Here is a 22,532-nt window from a genome sequence, read left to right on the forward strand (position 1 = left end):
CCACTCTCAGACAGCAGACCCATCCAGAGCCCACACGTAGCTACACACACACAGGGCCGGGCAACATATCCACACCACATCCCATCGCAACATTATCCTATATATCAATATTGGATATCATAACACTAGGATATGGCACAAGTGCTGTCCCTCCATGGTATATTTCCGCATCACCTCCTATCATTTCACGACTGTGGCCCCCGGGCAAAGCAAGTTGAGTATCCCTGGGCTACATGGTTGCAAATTCTACATTGACATTTTAGTTTTTTTTATTCTAGAAATGGTCTGGATACTGTTGTCAGTGATTTTTTTTACGGCAAATGTAGGCTATGTGACTGAACTAGTGAACTTTCATCAATAAATGTGTTTTCTTTAACAAAATAAAATAAATTAACTTTGTAAATCTGAACCCATGATTACTATGTTTCAGCTTTGATTCTCTCATAGATTGATTGAGTAGCTTAAGTAATGGGTAAAAGGCCAGTATGCATTTATATTTCTTCATTGTTCAACACCTGCGGCGGGACGTTTTACTGATGCTGTTTCCATACAGGTTTCAATAGTCTCACGGCAGGCTGCGTTCAGGGGCCAAGATGGCGGAGGCGTAGCTCTGCTGCTTCCCGCTGTGATGTTGCAATGGAGCCATCAATTGGTTATCGGTTCTTATCAATCTACGTTCTTTGGCTGACCGCTACGCCAGCCAAGCCTGGTTGTTTGTTTCTCTCGCGAGATCTGGCAACACTGACTGCTCCAGTTTCCTCCCCCCTTTCCAAAGGAAATCTCCTCCTCTCCTCTCCTCACCACCAACTGCCAGCCATCGACGAAACTTCAAAGTTGGCCGACTTATGAGTTTACAACCACCCGCTTTATGTTTTTATATCGGGAGAAAGCAACGTTAGAGAAAGCGACACATCTCGGCATGTGGAGGTCTGGGGTAGAAATTTGAGATGATAGGATGATGAGCTCCAGTTCGTAGCCCACGGTAAGAAATTCTGTTTCCCCCATTCTCTCATTTCCTACGGCATGAAAAAGAAAATAATCACGGCCTGAGCAGAGTCAAGTGAGTAATTTGGTTGTTTATTAGATAAATCTAAATGGATTTGGTTATCACGAGAGTATAAAATGTATTTAGTGCTGCTGCTTTTGTAAGTTTTCAGATCAAAGTTTAAAAAACCACAGACTGAAGTTGAGTTCAATGACGTCACGTCGAGACCAGTTCACTGCAACATGCTGTGGCGATAAAGGACAGACACCACTCTAGTCTAACGTTAACAATTATGCTCCCAGCAAACAATTTGTCTCGACCGCGACGTCACCGCACAGTTTTGGTTTAATTTCTGTCGGTCGTCTACCCAGAAAGTCATATCGCCGCCGGCCACAAGGTGACGTCGTCTCCACGTTCCGCCAAAGTAACAGTCTAGACCAGGGGTTCTAGGGTTGCCACCATTCATGCAAAAAATAAGGGACGCCCCCCGCAGCAGGGACCCCGCTCCTCGGGTCCACGACCGCCGACAGCGGGATAGGGCACCAGTGGTAGTAAATCATAAGATTGTTTCAAGAAAACATTTAGATTGATACTTAAAGTTTGAAGAATGCATTTTTCCAGATTGGTTGAGCATATGACATGAGTTGTTTACTTTCTTCTCGCACTATATTGATTCATAAATAAATGTTTATGTATTTGACTGTAAAACTCCCAAATCGCATAATGTAGCCTAGAGAAGCACCTCAGCAGCCAAGATTTATATGGCAGATAGTACATCTATTTATTTCCTAGTAGCCTAAATACAACTGGATAGGAAATGGGCACGATGGGCGTTGGGTTTATATCATACAGTGTCTCTTAGAAGATGATGTCCAGAAGGGATTAAAAAGCTGTCATTACTGTATCAGCCTCGGGAGTTGCTTGTGGGACACTGCAAGGTGTCCTGACATGGCGTGAATGTTGCTCTCCTGACTTGAGACATGCTGCTGTCTAACCAGGCCACCAAGCCACCATGCACCACCACAGAAAACACGTGCCTTGCAGTTGGCTAAATCAAATCTGACGCTCTAAACTAAAATGAAAAATAACGAACCTTAACGGACCGACTTATACTAACCACGGTCAACGTTTTAAACTTACCTCTGTTCACCAGCCTCCTGCCACTCCTGGCTTGGTCCGGTCCCGTTTGTGCCATTTTGCGATCTGGAATCATTACTACTGATTACCGTATTTACGAACGCACTCTTTCATCTTCGCTAATCCTGTCAAACCAAGTGTTTCTTCCCATTCATGTCTGTATTTCTGAATCTTGAAGAGTTTTCACTGGAAGTGGTGGAGTAGTAGGTAGGGGCAGCCATTTCTCCAATCCCACCAGCATTCTCTGAAAACCCACCCCATCCCCGATCTGATGTCACAATGCCTATGTATGACATCACTGATGGCATCAGTCACTGATGATGTCATCAGAGACACCATCACTGAACTATAGCCTTGTGTGTGTGAGTAATTCACTGATGTCCTTTATGACATCACTGATGTCATCAGTGGGACAGACAGACGGAGCCCTAGTTCCCATTTATATACTGATGATGATTAATAAAACATTTGTCAGGGGTAGCGAAACTGTGCAGGAGAAGAAAAGAGAGCACACACAAAACACTGCTCATTTTCCAACTTCATCTGATCATTCCAATACACTGATATTTTCACCACAACGTGCCTTTGGGAAAGTCCATTGAGCCTCTCACTGCATGATAGCACCCATTTAGTGCAGTTTCTCCTTATTTTTCACCACGGCCTCTTCCTTTCTTCCAAAAGCAAAAGACCAGAGAAGGGCTGACAACGCCAGTGCCATTTGCAACTTATTCTCCATTAGAAGTAGCTAGCTATATTACGAAACCGTTAAAGTGAGCGAAATGGTAGTCAAACACTGCTTTGTTTCATGAATCAGATCTCATGCGGCGCAGAACGTACAGTACGTGCTAGCTGCAGAACGTACAGTACATGCTAGCTGCTCGTCAGAACGACAGTACGTGCTAGCTGCAGAACGTACAGTACGCGCTAGCTGCAGAACGTGCAGTAAGTGCTAGCTGCTCGTCAGAACGACAGTACGTGCTAGCTGCTCGTCAGAACGTACAGTACGTGCTAGCTGCAGAACGTACAGTACATGCTAGCTGCTCGTCAGAATGTACAGTACGTGCTAGCTGCAGAACGTACAGTACTTGCTAGCTGCTCGTCAGAACGTACAGTACGTGCTAGCTGCAGAACGTACAGTACGTGCTAGCTGCAGAACGTACAGTACGTGCTAGCTGCTCGTCAGAACGTACAGTACGTGCTAGCTGCAGAACGTACAGTACGTGCTAGCTGCATAACGTACAGTACATGCTAGCTGCTCGTCAGAACGTACAGTATGTGCTAGCTGCAGAACGTACAGTACGTGCTAGCTGCAGAACGTACAGTACGTGCTAGCTGCAGAACGTACAGTACGTGCTAGCTGCAGAACGTACAGTACGTGCTAGCTGCAGCAGAACGTACAGTACGTGCTAGCTGCAGAACGTACAGTACATGCTAGCTGCTCGTCAGAACGTACAGTAGGTGCTAGCTGCAGAACGTACAGTACATGCTAGCTGCTCATCAGAACGTACAGTACATGCTAGCTGCCCATCATCACTGTCGTGTTTGAGCTGCGCGGCCTTGCCTACAACTCGGCTGCTGTGTGGCCAACTGGCCAATGAGACCAGCATCACTGATGATGTCAGATTTACTAATGGTAATACTAATGTTAACACGTTCAGTGCCAGCGACGCCATATGGCGTCATTAGAAATTTACCGTACAGTGCCAGCGACGCCAAATGGCGTCATAACTCCAAATTGTTTTTTTGACGGGGGGGGGGGTCGATCTAAGCTTCTTACGTCGCCTCTAACAATATTGTAGCTATTGGAGGTCGATAACCTATTTTACAAACCCATTAGGTGGCGACAGCACTCTCCTGATCAGAGAAAAAGGAGCCAAACACACAGAAATAGTCACTGGGTAAAATGAGGAAATCGCATCGCATCCGTCCGTATGCATCGACGTGCCTCCATAAACGAGCACAACGCCAGCTGTGCCCCCAGCAGCAGCATCCGCTGTCACAACTGAGCACTTCCATGTACGCTGCAACAGCACATTCACATAATCAGCATTATTATTCCGAACTGGAAGCATGCCAGCCCGTGACAAACACACGCGGAACCAAAAAGCTGAATGTCGCGCACCATTCACTGTGTGTGCGCAGCAAACTCAGCAGAGACTGAGAGCCACCAGACACATAAGACACACCCAGGAGGCGTGTGCAGTTGAGGGGGGGGGGGGGGGGGGGAGCACGGAGAGCAGCAGAGCAGCATACACTTCACCCAGACAGACCCAGACATCAGAAAATTAGCTTCAGAGTCAGAGATGTGCTTGAAATGTTTAATTTCACAAAAGGCTCGTTATCTCAGCTCGTAGAAAAAAAGGTATGTTTTTCGTTCAATCAAGCTATCTTCTCCGGCTCATAACTAAAGAACGGAAAATGGGATGAATAAACTTTTTTTTGCAGGTGATAGAAGAGAGTCTCATCGTTATTTGTGCGTGTTCAGTGTTTACATAGTAATTATTAAAAAAATTATATGACTGTTTTAAAATGCATTGCGGCCTATGTGGCACAGCAAGCAACCTTTTGCCCAAGGGCCGTGGCACTGAAAGTGTTAACTGCAAAACTACAGCTAATACAATACTAACAACATAGAGTTACAGATTACAGTTGCTATGCAACTGTTGCAGCCTGGATGAGCGAAGGGGTCAAAGACATTTCAGCTGACAGAGAGTTTGGTCGAGCAAGCGTGGATGAAGTGAAGGCAAAGCAGACAGAGGGATTGCTTACACGCCGTTTATGCTGAAAAGAACATCATTTAAGCGGTACGTTAGACTCTGTAGGAGGAACAAGGAATAAAATGGGACAACGGTCAATGACATGTAGGCTACACTAGTTCTGCTGGCTCCAAATTGAGGAGCAAACTGCACAGTGTTTCCCACTAGGTCATGCAATGTCCACCTGGATAAAAAATAGTCAGCCAGGGACCGGGGACCCCTAGGGACAGTTGATTTCACTACTGTTGACAAAATGTACTATTGTAAGTCGCTTTGGATAAAAGCATCTGCTAAATTATGCAATGTAATGTAATGTAATGTAATGTAAGGAGGAAATTCACCCAACCAACCATCATCATTAAATTGTCTTTTTGCAGCGCCTCTCAATTGAACCATGGCTCGCGGCTGCATCTGCTGTGTGAAATACTTGCTCTTCCTCTTCAACCTGCTCTTCTGGGTAATTCAACACTCTGCATTACACCTTAATCACTAGTGAGATCAGTATACCAGCCAACACTCTGCATTACACCATAATCACTAGTGAGATCAGTATACCAGCCAACACTCTGCATTACACCTTAATCACTAGTGAGATCAGTATACCAGCCAACACTCTGTCTGCATTACACCGTAAATCACTAGTGAGATCAGTATACCAGCCAACACTCTGCATTACACCGTAAATCACTAGTGAGATCAGTATACCAGCCAACACTCTGCATTACACCGTAAATCACTAGTGAGATCAGTATACCAGCCAACACTCTGCTAGGGATGGGAATTGATAAGATTTTAGCGATTCCGATTCCATTTTCGATTCTGCTTATCGATCCGATTCCTTATCGATTCTCTTATCGATTCTCATTGGGCAAGGAAAAAAAAAAAAAGAGTACAAACGGGTTTATTAACACGTTAAGTGCCATAGCCGAGATAATTCGTCTTACATAATCCAACGCTTGAGTGCCAGAGCCGAAATAACTCGTCTTACATAAACATTTTTTTTTTTTGACGGTGGGACATCAATCAACAACTTTTACATCTTCGAGATAACTATTGGAGCAAGAGAATGTGTATAATCTATTTTACCGACCCACTAAGTGTTGACAGTGCTCCCCCAGACGAGCGAAATCAAAGAAAAAACTGCCGCGGGAGACAAGCCATTCAAGGAAATGGCGAGGCGATTTTACAGTAATCCATTCCACACTTGTCTTGCCCGAGAGCGGCCGCGCAGGCAGCCGCACACAGAGAGCGGAGAGCGATTTGCAAAATAGATTATAGGTGAAACACACTTTGAAACACCTCAGAAAGGCCAGAATCAACATCTGCCCATCGCCCACGCATTCCCCGGCCCATCTTGACTCGCACAAGGAGCGTCCGCACGCAGGCAAGCAGGCAGGCAGGCACGCAGGCAGGCAGGCAGGCAGCAGCAACGCGCTTCTGACACGCCCGCTGTAGAGCCAGGAGGAAGGAGGAGAAGACACACGGAGGGAGGAGTTTGAATGAGAGGGGTGTTTCCTGTTGTTATGGAGGAAATTACTGTTCAAAACTATTGTTTAGAATGTCTGACGGTCTTACTGATGCCAAAAATGAATGGTTAAAGTGACTGTTCTGTCGAATTTCACAAAAAGCCATTTATCTCTGAATAAATTTCCAGACGCTGAAACCATGCTGTACTCAACGGCTAATATCTACATAACTACTAACTCTGCAAACTAACTCTTTTAGACAGAGAAAGCACACATTCTATTAGTTATTTTTAGATGATTGGTGTTCATGAATTCTTAACAGAAAATAATCCTCGGCTCTTGTAAAATGAGCCAGAATCCTCAAAAAAAAACCTGGCACAATTTACCTACAGGATGAAAAAATGGCTGGCACTCAATGTGTTAACATTAATTTTCTTTTAGATTATTATTATTATAATTATGTATTATTATTCAGCTCTGATATCAGATTGCTCTTTTCAATCCCATACCAAGCAGGGATCAGTGTGTCTGTTAAACTGGCTTTGTTTGGGGGTTTGTATTTTGGGTTGAGCATCTTTGTCATCTCCCTATAGAAAATATATAGTGGGAATGAATGAAACAGGACTAGTGGTTAAAATGACAACATGCAACTTTGGACATTTTACTTTAGCTGGCATGTCAGACAAACTTGGTCACTGCTCGGGGACATTCGTTTACCCTCGCCTCGGTCATTTTACTCTTCCCTGCCTGGGTCTGGGTGAATGGAGGGGCTAGAGGAGCTGCACAAGAAGTACTCGCTGCAGCCTCTGTCAGAGTCTGACCCAAAGCGACTACCAGCCCCTGAACCAGTCTGACTCTGAACGTCATCATCCTCTAAATTAAATGGATGGAAATGGAGTATTGGTGAAATCTGGTTTACACAATAGACAGGGTCTGGAGGAGTGTACTCTCCATATTAACAGATGACGCGCTAACGTTAGCCGCGCTGCTGTTAGCTGTTATTATCGTCACTCCGTAGCACATCAAAAACGTGACATTCCTCCAAAATTATTGCATGCTGTGTGGACAAATGTTTCTGCATATTGCTAGTATTTCCCCCCTTTGACGAAATAGAGGTTTTGCAAGCATTGCAAGTGGCACTGTGGTCATCGTTTTGCTTCTGCCTAGACTGGTGGCTGGAAACAAACAAGGCTGCGTTGCGTGCGTGTCGCAGCGTGTGACGTCATCGCGCATGGAATCGATAGTGGAATCGTTCAGGACGTTGGCTAACGATTCCAAGGAATCGATCCACTGGGACCCGGTTCTCAACAAGAACCGGTTCTCGATTCCCATCCCTACACTCTGCATTGCACCTTAAATCACTAGTGAGATCAGTATACCAGCCAACACTCTGCATTGCACCTTAAATCACTAGTGAGATCAGTATACCAGCCAACACTCTACATTACACCTTAATCACTAGTGAGATCAGTATACCAGCCAACACTCTGCATTACACCGTAAATCACTAGTGAGATCAGTATACCAGCCAACACTCTACATTACACCGTAAATCACTAGTGAGATCAGTATACCAGCCAACACTCTGCATTACACCTTAATCACTAGTGAGATCAGTATACCAGCCAACACTCTGCATTACACCTTAATCACTAGTGAGATCAGTATACCAGCCAACACTCTGCATTACACCTTAATCACTAGTGAGATCAGTATACCAGCCAACACTCTGCATTACACCGTAAATCACTAGTGAGATCAGTATACCAGCCAACACTCTACATTACACCTTAATCACTAGTGAGATCAGTATACCAGCCAACACTCTACATTACACCGTAAATCACTAGTGAGATCAGTATACCAGCCAACACTCTGCATTACACCTTAATCACTAGTGAGATCAGTATACCAGCCAACACTCTGCATTACACCGTAAATCACTAGTGAGATCAGTATACCAGCCAACACTCTACATTACACCTTAATCACTAGTGAGATCAGTATACCAGCCAACACTCTACATTACACCGTAAATCACTAGTGAGATCAGTATACCAGCCAACACTCTGCATTACACTGTAAATCACTAGTGAGATCAGTATACCAGCCAACACTCTGCATTACACCGTAAATCACTAGTGAGATCAGTATACCAGCCAACACTCTGCATTACACCTTAATCACTAGTGAGATCAGTATACCAGCCAACACTCTGCATTACACCGTAAATCACTAGTGAGATCAGTATACCAGCCAACACTCTGCATTACACCTTAATCACTAGTGAGATCAGTATACCAGCCAACACTCTGCATTACACCGTAAATCACTAGTGAGATCAGTATACCAGCCAACACTCTACATTACACCTTAATCACTAGTGAGATCAGTATACCAGCCAACACTCTGCATTACACCTTAATCACTAGTGAGATCAGTATACCAGCCAACACTCTGCATTACACCGTAAATTACTAGTGAGATCAGTATACCAGCCAACACTCTGCATTACACCGTAAATCACTAGTGAGATCAGTATACCAGCCAACACTCTGCATTACACCGTAAATCACTAGTGAGATCAGTATACCAGCCAACACTCTACATTACACCGTAAATCACTAGTGAGATCAGTATACCAGCCAACACTCTGCATTACACCTTAATCACTAGTGAGATCAGTATACCAGCCAACACTCTGCATTACACCTTAATCACTAGTGAGATCAGTATACCAGCCAACACTCTGCATTACACCTTAATCACTAGTGAGATCAGTATACCAGCCAACACTCTACATTACACCTTAATCACTAGTGAGATCAGTATACCAGCCAACACTCTGCATTACACCGTAAATCACTAGTGAGATCAGTCGTTGTTAAATGTCTGAGCATCCTTCCTGTCTATGTTCCAGCTGGGTGGGTGTGGTTTGCTGGGTGTTGGCGTGTGGCTGTCGGTGTCTCAGGGCAGCTTTGCCGCCCTGTCGCCCTCGTTCCCCTCGCTCTCTGCCGCCAACCTCATCATCACCCTGGGCACTGTCGTCATGGTGACGGGTTTCCTGGGTTGCCTGGGTGCCATCAAGGAGAACAAGTGCCTGCTGCTGAGTGTGCGTATTCTTACAAAACCTCAATTGAAGCTTATTAAGTGGGTTTCAGGAGCAGGGCCACACCTCAGCCACGCCTCCATACGTCTACGCTCCCCAGGCTCGACCAATCAAATTGACCTATTTATACTGATCTACCCCTTTACTCCCTCTTAGCTTCCACATTCAGCACCCCCCCCCCCCCACCCTCTTCTCTCTTCCCATCTCTCTCTCTCTCTCCTCTCCTCCTTCACAGGACACTATAAGAATGGGGGTCTGTCGTAGCCCGGGCGCTGCGGCTGATCCCTACTAAGCCTCCCCACACCACATTCAATAAACTTGTCCTTAATTTCTACACATTCGATCATCGTCAATCACCTGCTTATTGTAATCAATCTGTTAAACGTTCCTGGTTGATGGTGTGGTCCTCCTAGCTAGTGAAAGCTGCATTCAGGTTGTGGAAATTCTAAATGTTGGGACGCCGTGGCGGTTCAAATCTGTGACTTCGAACGAAGTGTTGAAATCAAATCGATTTAAGCTATTGATATTATGCTAAAGTTCTCTGTAGACTTTTGCTGCTCCTATATCACCTGCATCACATTTAATACATACATAAAGCGACTAATACGTCTGAGTTCATGTTTTACAGCAAATATGGTAGTGTGAAAAACAAATAGGATATCCACCAAGTAGTTGTGTCGTACCATGGTTGTTTATTTTGTTCATTTTATTTGCAATGAATATATGTTAAAATGTATACTGAATGTCATTATGTAGGAAGCTGATATAACCTGCCTATTTCCTACTAATATGAGTAACCTACTTTATCTCCAAATCATCTTGTTCTCTCCCACTCTCAGTTTTTCATCGTTCTCTTGATCATCCTCTTGGCGGAACTCATTCTCCTCATCCTCTTCTTCGTCTACACAGACAAGGTAGGACTGTCACTCAGGGACATTCAGGTAGGACTGTCACTCAGGGACATTCAGGTAGGACTGTCACTCAGGGACATTCAGGTAGGAGTGTCCCTCAGGGACATTCAGGTAGGACTGTCACTCAGGGACATTCAGGTAGGACTGTCCCTCAGGGACATTCAGGTAGGACTGTCCCTCAGGGACATTCAGGTAGGACTGTCCCTCAGGCACATTCAGGTAGGACTGTCACTCAGGGACATTCAGGTAGGACTTTCCCTCAGGGACATTCAGGTAGGACTGTCCCTCAGGGACATTCAGATAGGACTGTCCCTCAGGCACATTCAGGTAGGACTGTCACTCAGGGACATTCAGGTAGGACTTTCCCTCAGGGACATTCAGGTAGGACTGTCCCTCAGGGACATTCAGGTTGGACTGTCACTCAGGGACATTCAGGTAGGACTGTCCCTCAGGGACATTCAGGTAGGACTGTCACTCAGGGACATTCAGGTAGGACTGTCCCTCAGGGACATTCAGGTAGGACTGTCACTCAGGGACATTCAGGTTGGACTGTCACTCAGGGACATTCAGGTAGGACTGTCACTCAGGGACATTCAGGTTGGACTGTCACTCAGGGACATTCAGGTAGGACTGTCACTCAGGGACATTAAGGTAGGACTGTCACTGAGGGACATTCAGGTTGGACTGTCACTCAGGGACATTCAGGTAGCACTGTCACTCAGGGACATTCAGGTAGGACTGTCACTCAGGGACATTCAGGTTATTCCCCACCCCCCAATTGTACTTGGCCAATTCTGCTGTCCCAGTCGTTGCTCCACCCCCTCTGCTGATCTGGGGACAGTTGTAGACTAGTACATGCATCCTCTGATACATGTGCAAACGCCAGCCGCTTCTTTTCACCTGATAGCGAGGAGTTTCACGGGCAGGACGTAGCACATGGGAGGATCATGCGATTCCCCCAGAACAGGCGCCCCGACCACTAGTGCAGTATCCACCGGCTTCCCACCCGCACAGACACAGCCAAGCTCGAGGTACCACTGCCGGGAATTGAACCCGGGTCTCTGCGGTGGTAGGCGAGTGCTTACACTACCCAGATGCCCCACATTCATGTTCATTTACGAGGGCGCTTGACGTAGATGAGTGTGCCTCAATATCCCATGATCCTCCTCTGTGTGCTCAGGTGAGCGACAATGCCAGACGGGACCTTAAAGAAGGGCTGGTGCTGTACAACACAGAGGACAACGCCGGGCTGAGGAATGCATGGAACGCCATACAGACAGAGGTATATCACACAGATACACAAACACCATGGAACGCCATACAGACAGAGGTATATCACACAGATACACAAACACCATGGAACGCCATACAGACAGAGGTATATCACACAGATACACACACCATGGAACGCCATACAGACAGAGGTATATCACACAGATACACACACCATGGAACGCCATACAGACAGAGGTATATCACACAGATACACACACACCATGGAACGCCATACAGACACGAGGTATATCACACAGATACACAAACACCATGGAACGCCATACAGACAGAGGTATATCACACAGATACACACATACCTTTAGAGAAGTACAATATTAGGGCTTCCCCCTATTAATCGGTTAGTCAATGAGGAGAGTCTTCGTTTTCATTAGTCGGTTAGTCACAGGAAGAATAAAACAACACTCAAACTCCATTTGGGAGCTGTTCCTTGTTGTTAAAAAGTTATTAGACCAAGGTTGCCACGTTTGGGTGCCTGGCTGGAGTGAGATTTTGATGCCGTCAAACTAGAAAGCAAAGAATCTCTGTCTCTATGTGTGTGTCCTTGTCCTCGTGTGTGTGTGAGCATATCTTGACAACAGTTTGTCCGATCTATTCACACTAGGCGGAACCAAGGACGTGCGACGACTAATGAACTACAGTAATCGATTAATCACTTGAGCTAATGACTATTAGTGGAAATGGTGGAGGGCAGCACTATACAATATACAATAATATACAATATCAATAAAGTTTCTTATTGTTATACTAATTGACTGTGTCTTCACCCAGTGGCGGTGTTGTGGGGTGATGAGCCACACTGACTGGCACACCGCCCTCCAGGAGAAGGTGGTTCCTGACCGCTGCTGCCAGGACCTGTACCAGGGCTGTGGACGCAACGCCTCCAACACCTTCTGGACACGGGTGTGTGTGTGTGTGTGTGTGTGTGTGTGTGTGTGTGTATGTGTGTGTGTGTGTGTGTGCGCAACTCCTCCAATGGAGGTGTGTGTGTGTGAGAAGAAACCATATACGTTCAAAGCGTATTGGGACAGGGGGCTTTCTCCTTCTTCTTCCCCTGCTTATGTGATCTCACAAGGACAAAGTGAATGCAGGGTGTCAGCAGGTCTTTAAAAAGTCTTAGGGCCCTATCGTTGTACGGCACTATCGTTTGCGCTGCGTTTGCGCGCCTCTTATTGCTATCTTCCCAGTTTTGCGCTGGGATGACACAGGTGTAGGCGTGGCCCAGGCGTGTCGGTGGGCCTCTAGCCTATCATGTGTCTCGCGCAAGTGTCATTTAGCGCTGTGGGGAAGATACTCTCGGTATGTGCCGAGCGCAAAGAGAGGTTTTGGAGTTGCCCGTTCCAAAATAGGCGTTCCAGCGCAATGTGATAGAAAAAGGGGCCATGGGTGCTCTCAAACGCAGACGTACGCCTGAGCGCAGACAGTCTCCACATCTCCGTGCAGTGCAGGAAATCCTTGCTTGGATCCATTTACGCACGGCATGGATGTCACTCTCCACTCGCGCCTGCACACACTCTTCTCTCCTCGGAAAGCCACGTTGATTTTCAACTATAGCCTACATTGCAGAAAAAACACACCTTGAATTAAAAATGAGAATTCGTTTGTCATGGTTTTATTAGGCTACATAATTCCCGACCATACAGGTTTGTGGTGTGAGGTAACAATAGATTGCTTTTGAGAAAGTTGTGACGGTGTTGTGCCAAGCTGCCTCTCCCCACCCTGGCCGGCCCAAAACACCCAGGGCACCGACCCACACCCACCCCACCACCAAGCCTGCATACCCGTCCAGCTCCCACCTTCTCGGGGGAGACCCCCCTCCAGCACCCGGCGCACACAGACTCCTGCCCCGCCAGACCCTCGATCCCCTAATCCAATTCAAAACGCATAATTTTTTCGCACAACACCTGTGTCCGGCCAGTACAGTAACCTCTTTCCCTGCGCGGATGGCAGCTGAAGTCCCTCTCGCCATCAAGCAGACAGTGACGGAAGCATGTGTCTTTATGTGCGCCAAGGGAAAATGACAGACTAAATTGGTGGGATTCGATGTATATATATTAATAGAAATGAATAGAAAATAGCTGATTAATAAAATGTGTGCTGGTGGAACGAAATTCAACTTCTTCAAATAGAGCAGCATCACTCATCACGGCTCTCAGTTAGGGCTGGGCGATATATCGAATATACTCGATGTATCGCGGCTTGTGCCACGTGAGATGTAGTAAATGACTATATCGTGAACATTCGAGTATAATTGTCACGCATTGTTTATAACTTAAGCCGCCGGCATGACTCGCTTCACGTTTCCTCTTGTCAGCTCTCCCTCTCACACCGTCTCACACTCAGACAAACAGGAAGGGAGGGGGAATCACATGCATACATCAAACGCGAAGAATTGAAAATCTAGCCCACTTTGTAGAAAATACCAAGATATATCATATTTCGCAATTCAGCCTAAAATTACTGAGATATGATTTTTGGTCCATATTGCCCAGCTCTACTAAGATCTTTGTTGTCGTCAGTGTTGGGGCTAGTAACGTGTTTTAGTACTAAATGACCATGTTAGTTTTTCAATTATTGTAATCTGTTAGTAGTTACATTACATAGAATATTTTTACTCACTGACTTTTTCATGTATACACTAGGGCATTCACGACTAGTGAATTTTACTAGTCGACTAGTCGTCCCTAAAGGTAGTCGACTAGTCGACTAACCGTTTTTAATTTATTTTTAATTAAAATTTTTTTTTTTTTTTTTTTTTTTTTTTTTTTTTTTTTTTAATCTTTAAGAAAGAACATGAGGTATTTACACGACATACATGGAATATCATATCCCATATCCCCCACAAAGAACATCAAAACACAACAAAACAAAACAAGAAAACTGCATAAGATACACAATAATCCAAGAACAAACAAGACTATTGGACAAACAACCAAACAAAAACAATGCATTCAGCTCCTATCCTGATAAGCCTAATGACACTGGGGTAAAAAGTTCTTAAAGTCAAACTCTGTATGTGGTTGCCATATTTTGGGGATGTCTAAGAATCTGCCTTTGCTCTTGTAGTAAATGTTATCCAACATATGGTAGCTTGAGAGTTCATTCCACCAGTGAACTACAGCTGGGGGATTGGATGCTTTCCAATTTAAAGCTATGCATTTCCTAGCTGCCAACAGGGCAAGATCTATGTATTTACTTTGAATGCATTGTTTTTGTTTGGTTGTTTGTCCAATAGTCTTGTTTGTTCTTGGATTATTGTGTATCTTATGCAGTTTTCTTGTTTTGTTGTGTTTTGATGTTCTTTGTGGGGGATATGGGATATGATAGTCCATGTATGTTCTTTCTTAAAGATTAAAAAAAAAAAAAAAAAAAAAAAAATTTTTTTTTTTTTTTTTTTTGCTAAAACGACTAGTCGACTACTAAGCACAGTGTCGACTAGTGGTTTTACTAGTCTGTGAATGCCCTAGTATACACGAGACTTTACAAAATGTTTGGTCATAGAAATTTGGTTTTACTTCGTTTCGAACTCAAGCTCTCACTAGTGCCTTAAACGCTGCAACGCAGCCCTATGGAAGACTGTTATTTTGCTCCAAAATTACTTTTCATTAAAACCTGACCACCCACCCGTAGGTGGCGTGGTACCCCCTGGGACTGACACGGATCCACGTGACTACGTCACGTCCTGCCAGCCCAGGGATAATCACTTACGCTTTCTTCCAGCCGCTGATAAGACGTGTTTTCTGAAAGCTCCACGGTTAACTAGGAGTTAGCTCTTTTTACATAGCTTAGATACTAGGCTCGTTCCGGCTCATTTGCCCACCTCAAGAGGGTCGCGTGGACGGGATAAAGCAGGCTTCGGGGACCCGACCCTGTACCCTTCACCCTGCGGCGTCGGAACAAGTTATCAAAGCTAAGAGTATCTTCCTTAGTTAACTGTTTATTGCTACCGCCGTGTAGCTCTACTGCTATCGCCGTATAGTGGTTATTGCTGCCGCTGTGTAGCTTTGCTTCGCTCCCCTGGCTGGGGCAGCGTTTTCGTTTGAGGGCCGATTTAGGTCCGCGCTCAAACTGTTAAGCTTTGCATACGTGCAAATAGCTTGTACCACGTAGCACAGGAACAAAGAGGCTAAGTAGCCCAGTTGTTACAGATAGCTACCTTGGCACCCGTGCGGGTAGTTTTCGTGTGCTAGGTACTTTAGGCGCCGGCTTTAGAGCGCGCGCGTTAGATAGTTAGCTAGTTTGCTCAGTGCAGCTAGCTTGGACTACCTTGTAGCACTCTAGCTATCTGGCTGCGTCCCCAGACAGGGTAACGCACCCGGTTTTGTGGCAGATAGCTAACGTGCACACGTGCAGTTAGTGTCTGTGTGCTAAGTACTTCGCGCCAGCTACCTCTGTGTAGGGCGCGCCTTAAGCAGAGTAGTAGCTAGAAGCCATGCTCTTCAGTTAGCTAGATAGCTAGCTTGCTCCCGTGCAGCCAGTATCTAGTGATGTGTAGCACTCCAGCTCTTACCGTTGCAGGCTTAGCTTGCACGTTAACCCCATTTTCCTGTTAGCAGAGAGAGGGGGGAACAGCTAGGTGCTGTATTAGCTGTGAGGCTACGCTGGCCGGTTACGACCGGCACAATTAATTTGATGTGTGCATGCCTAAGGGCAGGAGCACGCCGCACAGGCGTTGCTGTGACCTACATAAATGTAGTGTAGCTTACTGGCGTCTGGGATTTTAGCTGGGCGATTCACTAGCTAGGTGAGCTCGCCCCGCACCTTGTGTGGGCCGCTTCTCTCAGCAATTAGCATCTACTACTAGCCCTGGACGGGCTAACGGGTCATCCGTTTGAGCCCTTGGACTCCGCCGATTTAAGGGTTCTGTCTTTAAAGACCGCGCTGCTGCTGGCCTTGTCGTCAGGAAAGAGAGTTGGTGACCTGATTGCCCTCTCGGTGCAGCAGGCCTGTGTGGTTTTGGGAATGATGGGCGCAGGGTTACGTTGCGACCTAACCTGGCTTACCAACCTAAGATTATTAATGTCAGCTTTAGGTCTATGGTCATAGACTTATCAGCATTCTGTCCCCCGCCGTTCAGTTAGAGACGGGTGAGGAGAGACGTTTGCTCATGCTGTGCCCCGTAAGGGCGCTCTCGGCCTATGTGGCCAGGACGCGTTCTTTACGCGTTACAGATCAGCTGTTGGTTTGCTTTGGGCAAAGGGCCCAGGGCGGACCCCTTTCCAAGGATCGCTTATCACACTGGATAGTGGAGGCGATCGCGTTGGCATACTCTGCCGTGGGCAAGGTTCCCCCGGAGGGTATCAGGGCGCATTCTACGCGAGGTGTTGCGACATCCTCTGCGTTGTTGCGTGGTGTGTCGGTGGAGGACATGTGTGCCGCGGCCTCATGGTCCTCTCATCACATTTTTGTCAGGTACTACAGTCTCGACGTGTCCGGTTCGCAGTTCGCGCACGCGGTGCTGTCGGTGGCAAGAAAGTAGTATCGTTGCCACTCTAATATGTCAGACGGTTAGGCATAAACGTTGCCATATGGCCGTGGTTCACCGGTGCCTTTCGGGTCGCCCTGTGGGGTGCTCCCGGCAGCAAGGTCGGTTGAATGGAGGCACTAGTAAGAGCTTGAGTTCGAAACGAAGTAAAACATTAGGGTTGTCCTACAACCCAGGTTTTACGAGTGAGAACGAGAGCTCTCACTACCCAGCCTTGCTGTGTCGATGCGTCACGGGGTGCGTCGGATCTCAGCGGGCTGGAAGAAATTAGAGTGATTATCCCTGGGCTGGCAGGACGTGACGTAGTCACGTGGATCCGTGTCAGTCCCAGGGGGTACCACGCCACCTACGGGTGGGTGGTCAGGTTTTAATGAAAAGTAATTTTGGAGCAAAATAACAGTCTTCCATAGGGCTGCGTTGCAGCGTTTAAGGCACTAGTGAGAGCTCTCGTTCTCACTCGTAAAACCTGGGTTGTAGGACAACCCTAATGTTTAAAGTCATGGAAAAGTCATGGAAATCCATTGGTCAAAATGTGTATGAACCCTGAAGGGTTAAATCGAGCATTTATGAGAGATTTCAAAAATATCGAGATATATATTGTGTATCGCGATATAGCCGAAAAATATTGCGATATTCTTTAGAGGCCATATCGCCCAGCCCTACTCTCAGTACGCTGCGTAATTACGCATGCAGTATATTACCGCAATGGAGATAGAAGAGAGAAAAGGGATAAGCATACAGACGTTTTCTCTCTCCCTCTTTCTCTCTCTCACTCCCTCTCAGTGAAGGAGGAAGCTGCTGAGGTGACGATGTGGTTTTATGGCCATGACCACACCTCCACTATGCTTTTGGGCATAAACACGCCTATACGGAGATGTGCGCCGAGATGACGTGAAGCGCAGCGCGCCGACATGCCCACAATTAGCCCTTTGCTAACCCTAAACCTAACCTCTCCCACCCCTCTAAAAACTCCCACCCCTGTAAAAACTCGCATTCAAAAAAACATTTCCATTTAACAATTTTAGAGCTGAAATTGTGAAATAGAAACATTTTTGGCTGTGGACCAATGTTATTATTTCACAATTTTCTAAGAGACTGTGTTGGTTATTTGGAGACAATTGGAATTCTAAAATAGCGCTGTTTGGATAATGGATACAGAATCATCTGTGCATTGGGAGATAACTGGTGAATTTCAGGAGGTATTTTGAACAAAATTGGACTCCCATTGTTTTGAATAAAGCCTTCATATGGTCGGGAACGGGAGCGAGACACACACAGTCAACAGCTGAGTACAGCCTTTGGAAATGCGTGAGGATGCAATTGCACACATTTTCAGTCATGTGGCAATTATCCGATATGTCCGCTTAGATGACAGTCGCATTGGGCGATGTCCGATTCATATCCGATTTATTTCCACATATGACTGAGGCCTGAATGGGACCTGACTATATCCGAATCCATGTGCTTTTTTCCTGCTTAAGCCCCCTACACATGATCATACACATGATCCTACACATGATCTGTGGTAAAACAGCTCTGTGCCCGCTGTCCCGTTGTTTTCCTATGGGGGAGAGCGGCACTGCTCAAATAGGATGCAGCACTACAGGCTGCAGCACTACCCTTGGTGACGCGCACAGCGCGATTTTGTCACTTTTGCTCTGCACCCAGAGTTCAAAATATCTCAACGCTGACCTACTTATTGCTGCCCTTTCATGAGCGCAACCAATCAGAGGAGAAGATAGCCGCTCGTGCTGCTGCTGCTGCTCACCTCGTCCTGCAGATTTGCGCTCCGCTCACCAGATCGCGATGAGAAAAGTGCAGAACGCTTATCATGTGAAGGCGCCTTTACACGTTCATAACACATATCAGATATGTGCCACATGTGAGCAAAAAATCAGAATTGGGTCACTTCATTGTACCAGAAATCTAGTACCAGAGAAGTCTAAATCCTAGGTCCTAGTTTTAAATTGTATTATCAAAAATCCAAACCCCTGAAAGGTCTTAAATGCGGTTAAATGTTGTACTCAAGTCTGATATTTCAAGTTTCAACGGTCTTAAAAATGTATCTTTCTCAGTGCATTACTTTAATCAGAAATCATGTCCAATGTTGCACAGATGCATGCATTACCACCATCTTTTTTGTTTGTTTGCTTGTTTTGTTTTGATGAAACTGTCCTTTTGCTACTCTGTCACTGATTGATATAACATAATATGAACCCAACTATACCCAGTTTGTGAAAGCTTTTATATTCGCTGTTCTAAAACACCCGCAGGTCTTTTTATATGACTGGTGTTGGCTCACTATGTTCATTCATACTTAGGCCTGTATCCTTATTATTGTTGCTGTTGCTGTGTGTTTGCAGGGTTGCTATGAGAAGGTAGAGGAGTGGCTGGATGACAACAAACACCTACTGGGAACCATCGCTATGTGTGTGTTGGTCATACAGGTAAGCAGCCCGTCATGTGACAGTTATACAGGGTTCCCACAGGTCCTTGAAATCCTGGAAAGTTGTGAATTTGAGGAAAAAAAGATCAAGGCCGTAAAAGTTTTAGAAAATAGACATGGGTCATTGAAAGCACTTGAATTTATATTTTGTGGAAGAATAGAAATCAAAGTTATTTTTATTTATTTTTTACTTAACGTTAACTTTAATAAGTCTGTCTCTATTGCTCACCTTACACAATATATTGTTTTGCTGTGCTGTGTTAGAGAAGGCAAGAGACCAGTCTGCCATCACTGTAACACAGCACAGTTGAGAAGTGTTCACATATTCAAGCCAATTGTTGTCGGTGAGCTGCTAGTTCTCATTATAAAAACTAAAAACAGAGTGCGCTCCTTTCTAGCCTTCCTCACCACGCCCACTGAACTGGCAGTGCTCATTCCTACCTCCTCCTCACTGTCGTCGTCATTGTCCTCATCGCTCATTTCTATTGTGCCTCGTTGGTTTGCCCTCGAGGTCTCGCCCGCTTCGCGGGCTTGCAGACGCAGCTTGCTCGCCCAGCCTTGCCTGCTGCGCGGGCTCGCATAATGTATGTAGCCCGGCCGCAGCACGGCCTTGCCTGCTGCGCGGGCTCGCATAATGTATGTAGCCCGGCCGCAGCACGGCCTTGCCTGCTGCGCGGGCTCGCATAATGTATGTAGCCCGGCCTCGCCTGCTACATGGGCTCGCATACTGTATGTAGCCCGGCCGCAGCGCGGCCTCGCTTGACCAATTGTGCGTCAGTGTTCCCATACTTTCTTAAACATCGGCCACTATCATATAGTAATAGAGATTATAAGTGTTGTAACAGTAATTAACCTTGAACTGTGTCTCATCTATGCCATGTTGGGTCCTTGAATTTGAGGGAATTGGTCCTGGAAAGTCCTTGAAAAGTCATGGAATTTGATGTTTAAGAAAGTATGCAACCCTGGTTATAGATGCTCTTGTGAGGATTTCTCTTAACTCTGTGTGTCTCTGTTCTTCCAGCTTCTTGGTATGGCTTTCTCAATGACGCTTTACCAACAGATCCACCGGGCGGGGAAGAAGTACGAAGCCTGAGGGGATGCATCTCTTTCTCTCACACACACTCACCTGCTTTGTTTCATCTCCATTACATAAACTATGTCACCTTCTCTCCAGATGCTACAACCCAACTTTTGTTGCCTTGGCGTTAACCCCCCACCTTATGTTTATAGCCCAAATAACCCACAGACATACTTGTAGTGCATGCCACACAACAGCATTTTATCTCGCATTCCTCATCTATGCACCCCATGTATTGTTGTGAATAGTGTTTGAACTAGTATTTCTTATGACTAGCCATTTTATCAAACTATATAACCAGTGTTTTTATTTCAAAGGTAATTGAGGATTGGGCTCTGCCATTCAGAATAGAGAGAAAAGACTGAGAAGAAGATTAAAGGGAACGATAGACAGTTGCCTTGCCTTTTGTCATAATATATTGTGTGGATCCATTGAATTACAACAAGCATGTGTCCTAAGACATGTTCAATAAAAGCAGAGATTACTCTCTCAAAGGTGAGAATGTGAAATCATATTGTTTTGTCTCAGCTGATAGCATGTGATATCAAGTGATTATTGACTCCTTCAATCTTTACACTGTAGTTTATCTGCTTTCACCCCAACTGTCAAACGCCAGCCATTCGATTACACTGATAAAGGCAGAGTAAGTGAAATGAAACACAGGTCATATCAGTTCAACCAATACACTTTTTGATCCCCTGAGACGGCAAACGTTTTATATTTCTGAGGTGATAATGAAATACCGCTGCTTGTTGAATAACTGATGAGCTGACCTGTAATGTGCTTTACTGAGTCATTGAAGCAGAGGGCAGAGACAAACAGATGGAGAGAGACAGGAGTAGAGATGGTCAAGATGATCCAATACCAAATACAGAGACAAATAATAAATGTTTATAGATTTAATGCATTGAACCCCATAGGGAAATTCTCACACACAGAGCATAGAAACATAAAGTACCAACTTATAGAGTGGAAAGTGAGAATAACATTTGAACATATTTACTGTATCTAATATTATCAAAATCAGCTTTATTGGCCAAGTACACATACAGTACACGGAATTGGGCTCTGGTTTGGTTTGCTCTCAAAGTAGGCCTACACATAAGCTACAGAAAAGAAAAGAAAGGTAGCCTACTTGCCTATGTACAAGTCAAAAACAGGCAAGGCAAGAAGGGTACACTAGACATTAGCAAAAGTTTACAGTAGGTTAAAAAAGCATTGGTTTCTGGAGGATTCATTAAAACTGGTCTGATCCTATGTACTGCAGCAGTGAACAAGTTCCATTACATTGCTTGAGAAGCTGACGATGGTCATGATTGATCCAGGTGTAATTTTTGAGAGTCTGTACACCTATCCAACATATTTGGTGTCTTTGCCTATGTTTTGGGGGGGAATCTATCAAATAAAATACATTTTCAGGGGATATTATAATGTCTTATACTGTACCTGTAGCCTACTAGCCCTTCCCCCCTAACTTTTCCACTTTAGGCTTACACTTTGTGCCACACTGCTCCTATGGGGGTATCTGCATCGAAACTGGGTATAAAATGTTAAAAATGTTCCCATGATTTGTCCCTCCAATAGGCCTGTATCAATGTAAACACCAATATGCTATTGATAATACTACACAATTAAAACGTGCTGATTCTAGACACTTTAATCTTCGAAAGTTGTGCCTAGTCTATAGTTAGACAGATGCCCCTCCACTTGGAAATCAGGAGGGGCAACATTTAATAATGTTCAGTCATAACTCATTTATAAGCCCTAATGAACTAATCATTTACAAATCATTAAAATAATGTTTTTTATTCTAAAAACATAAGCTATAGGTCGGTGCTTCTTGGGCTTATAGGCCTATTGTGCGAC

General features: G+C 45.3%; 1 protein-coding gene across 1 annotated transcript; it reads left to right on the plus strand.

Annotated features, from left to right (window-relative positions):
- Positions 1-784: 784 nt before the first annotated feature.
- Positions 785-21,158, plus strand: LOC310792886 (tetraspanin-9). Its single transcript, XM_083654656.1, has 8 exons — positions 785-982; positions 5,256-5,335; positions 9,265-9,456; positions 10,293-10,367; positions 11,545-11,646; positions 12,429-12,560; positions 19,506-19,589; positions 20,610-21,158. The coding sequence occupies exons 2-8, from the start codon at positions 5,273-5,275 to the stop codon at positions 20,679-20,681; spliced, it is 720 nt and encodes a 239-aa protein (XP_083510782.1). The 5' UTR covers positions 785-982; positions 5,256-5,272; the 3' UTR covers positions 20,682-21,158.
- Positions 21,159-22,532: the final 1,374 nt, after the last annotated feature.

The sequence above is a fragment of the Poromitra crassiceps genome (genome assembly GCF_964638095.1).
Source record: "Poromitra crassiceps genome assembly, chromosome: 2".
Classification (NCBI taxonomy): Eukaryota; Metazoa; Chordata; class Actinopteri; order Beryciformes; family Melamphaidae; genus Poromitra; species Poromitra crassiceps.

Coding starts and splice junctions, on each gene's coding strand:
- LOC310792886 (XM_083654656.1), top strand. CDS start 5,273: ATGGCTCGCGGCTGCATCTGCTGTGTGAAATACTTGCTCTTCCTCTTC. Junction 12,561..19,505: donor CCAACACCTTCTGGACACGG/GTGTGTGTGTGT, acceptor GTGTGTTTGCAG/GGTTGCTATGAGAAGGTAGA. Junction 19,590..20,609: donor TGTGTGTGTTGGTCATACAG/GTAAGCAGCCCG, acceptor CTGTTCTTCCAG/CTTCTTGGTATGGCTTTCTC.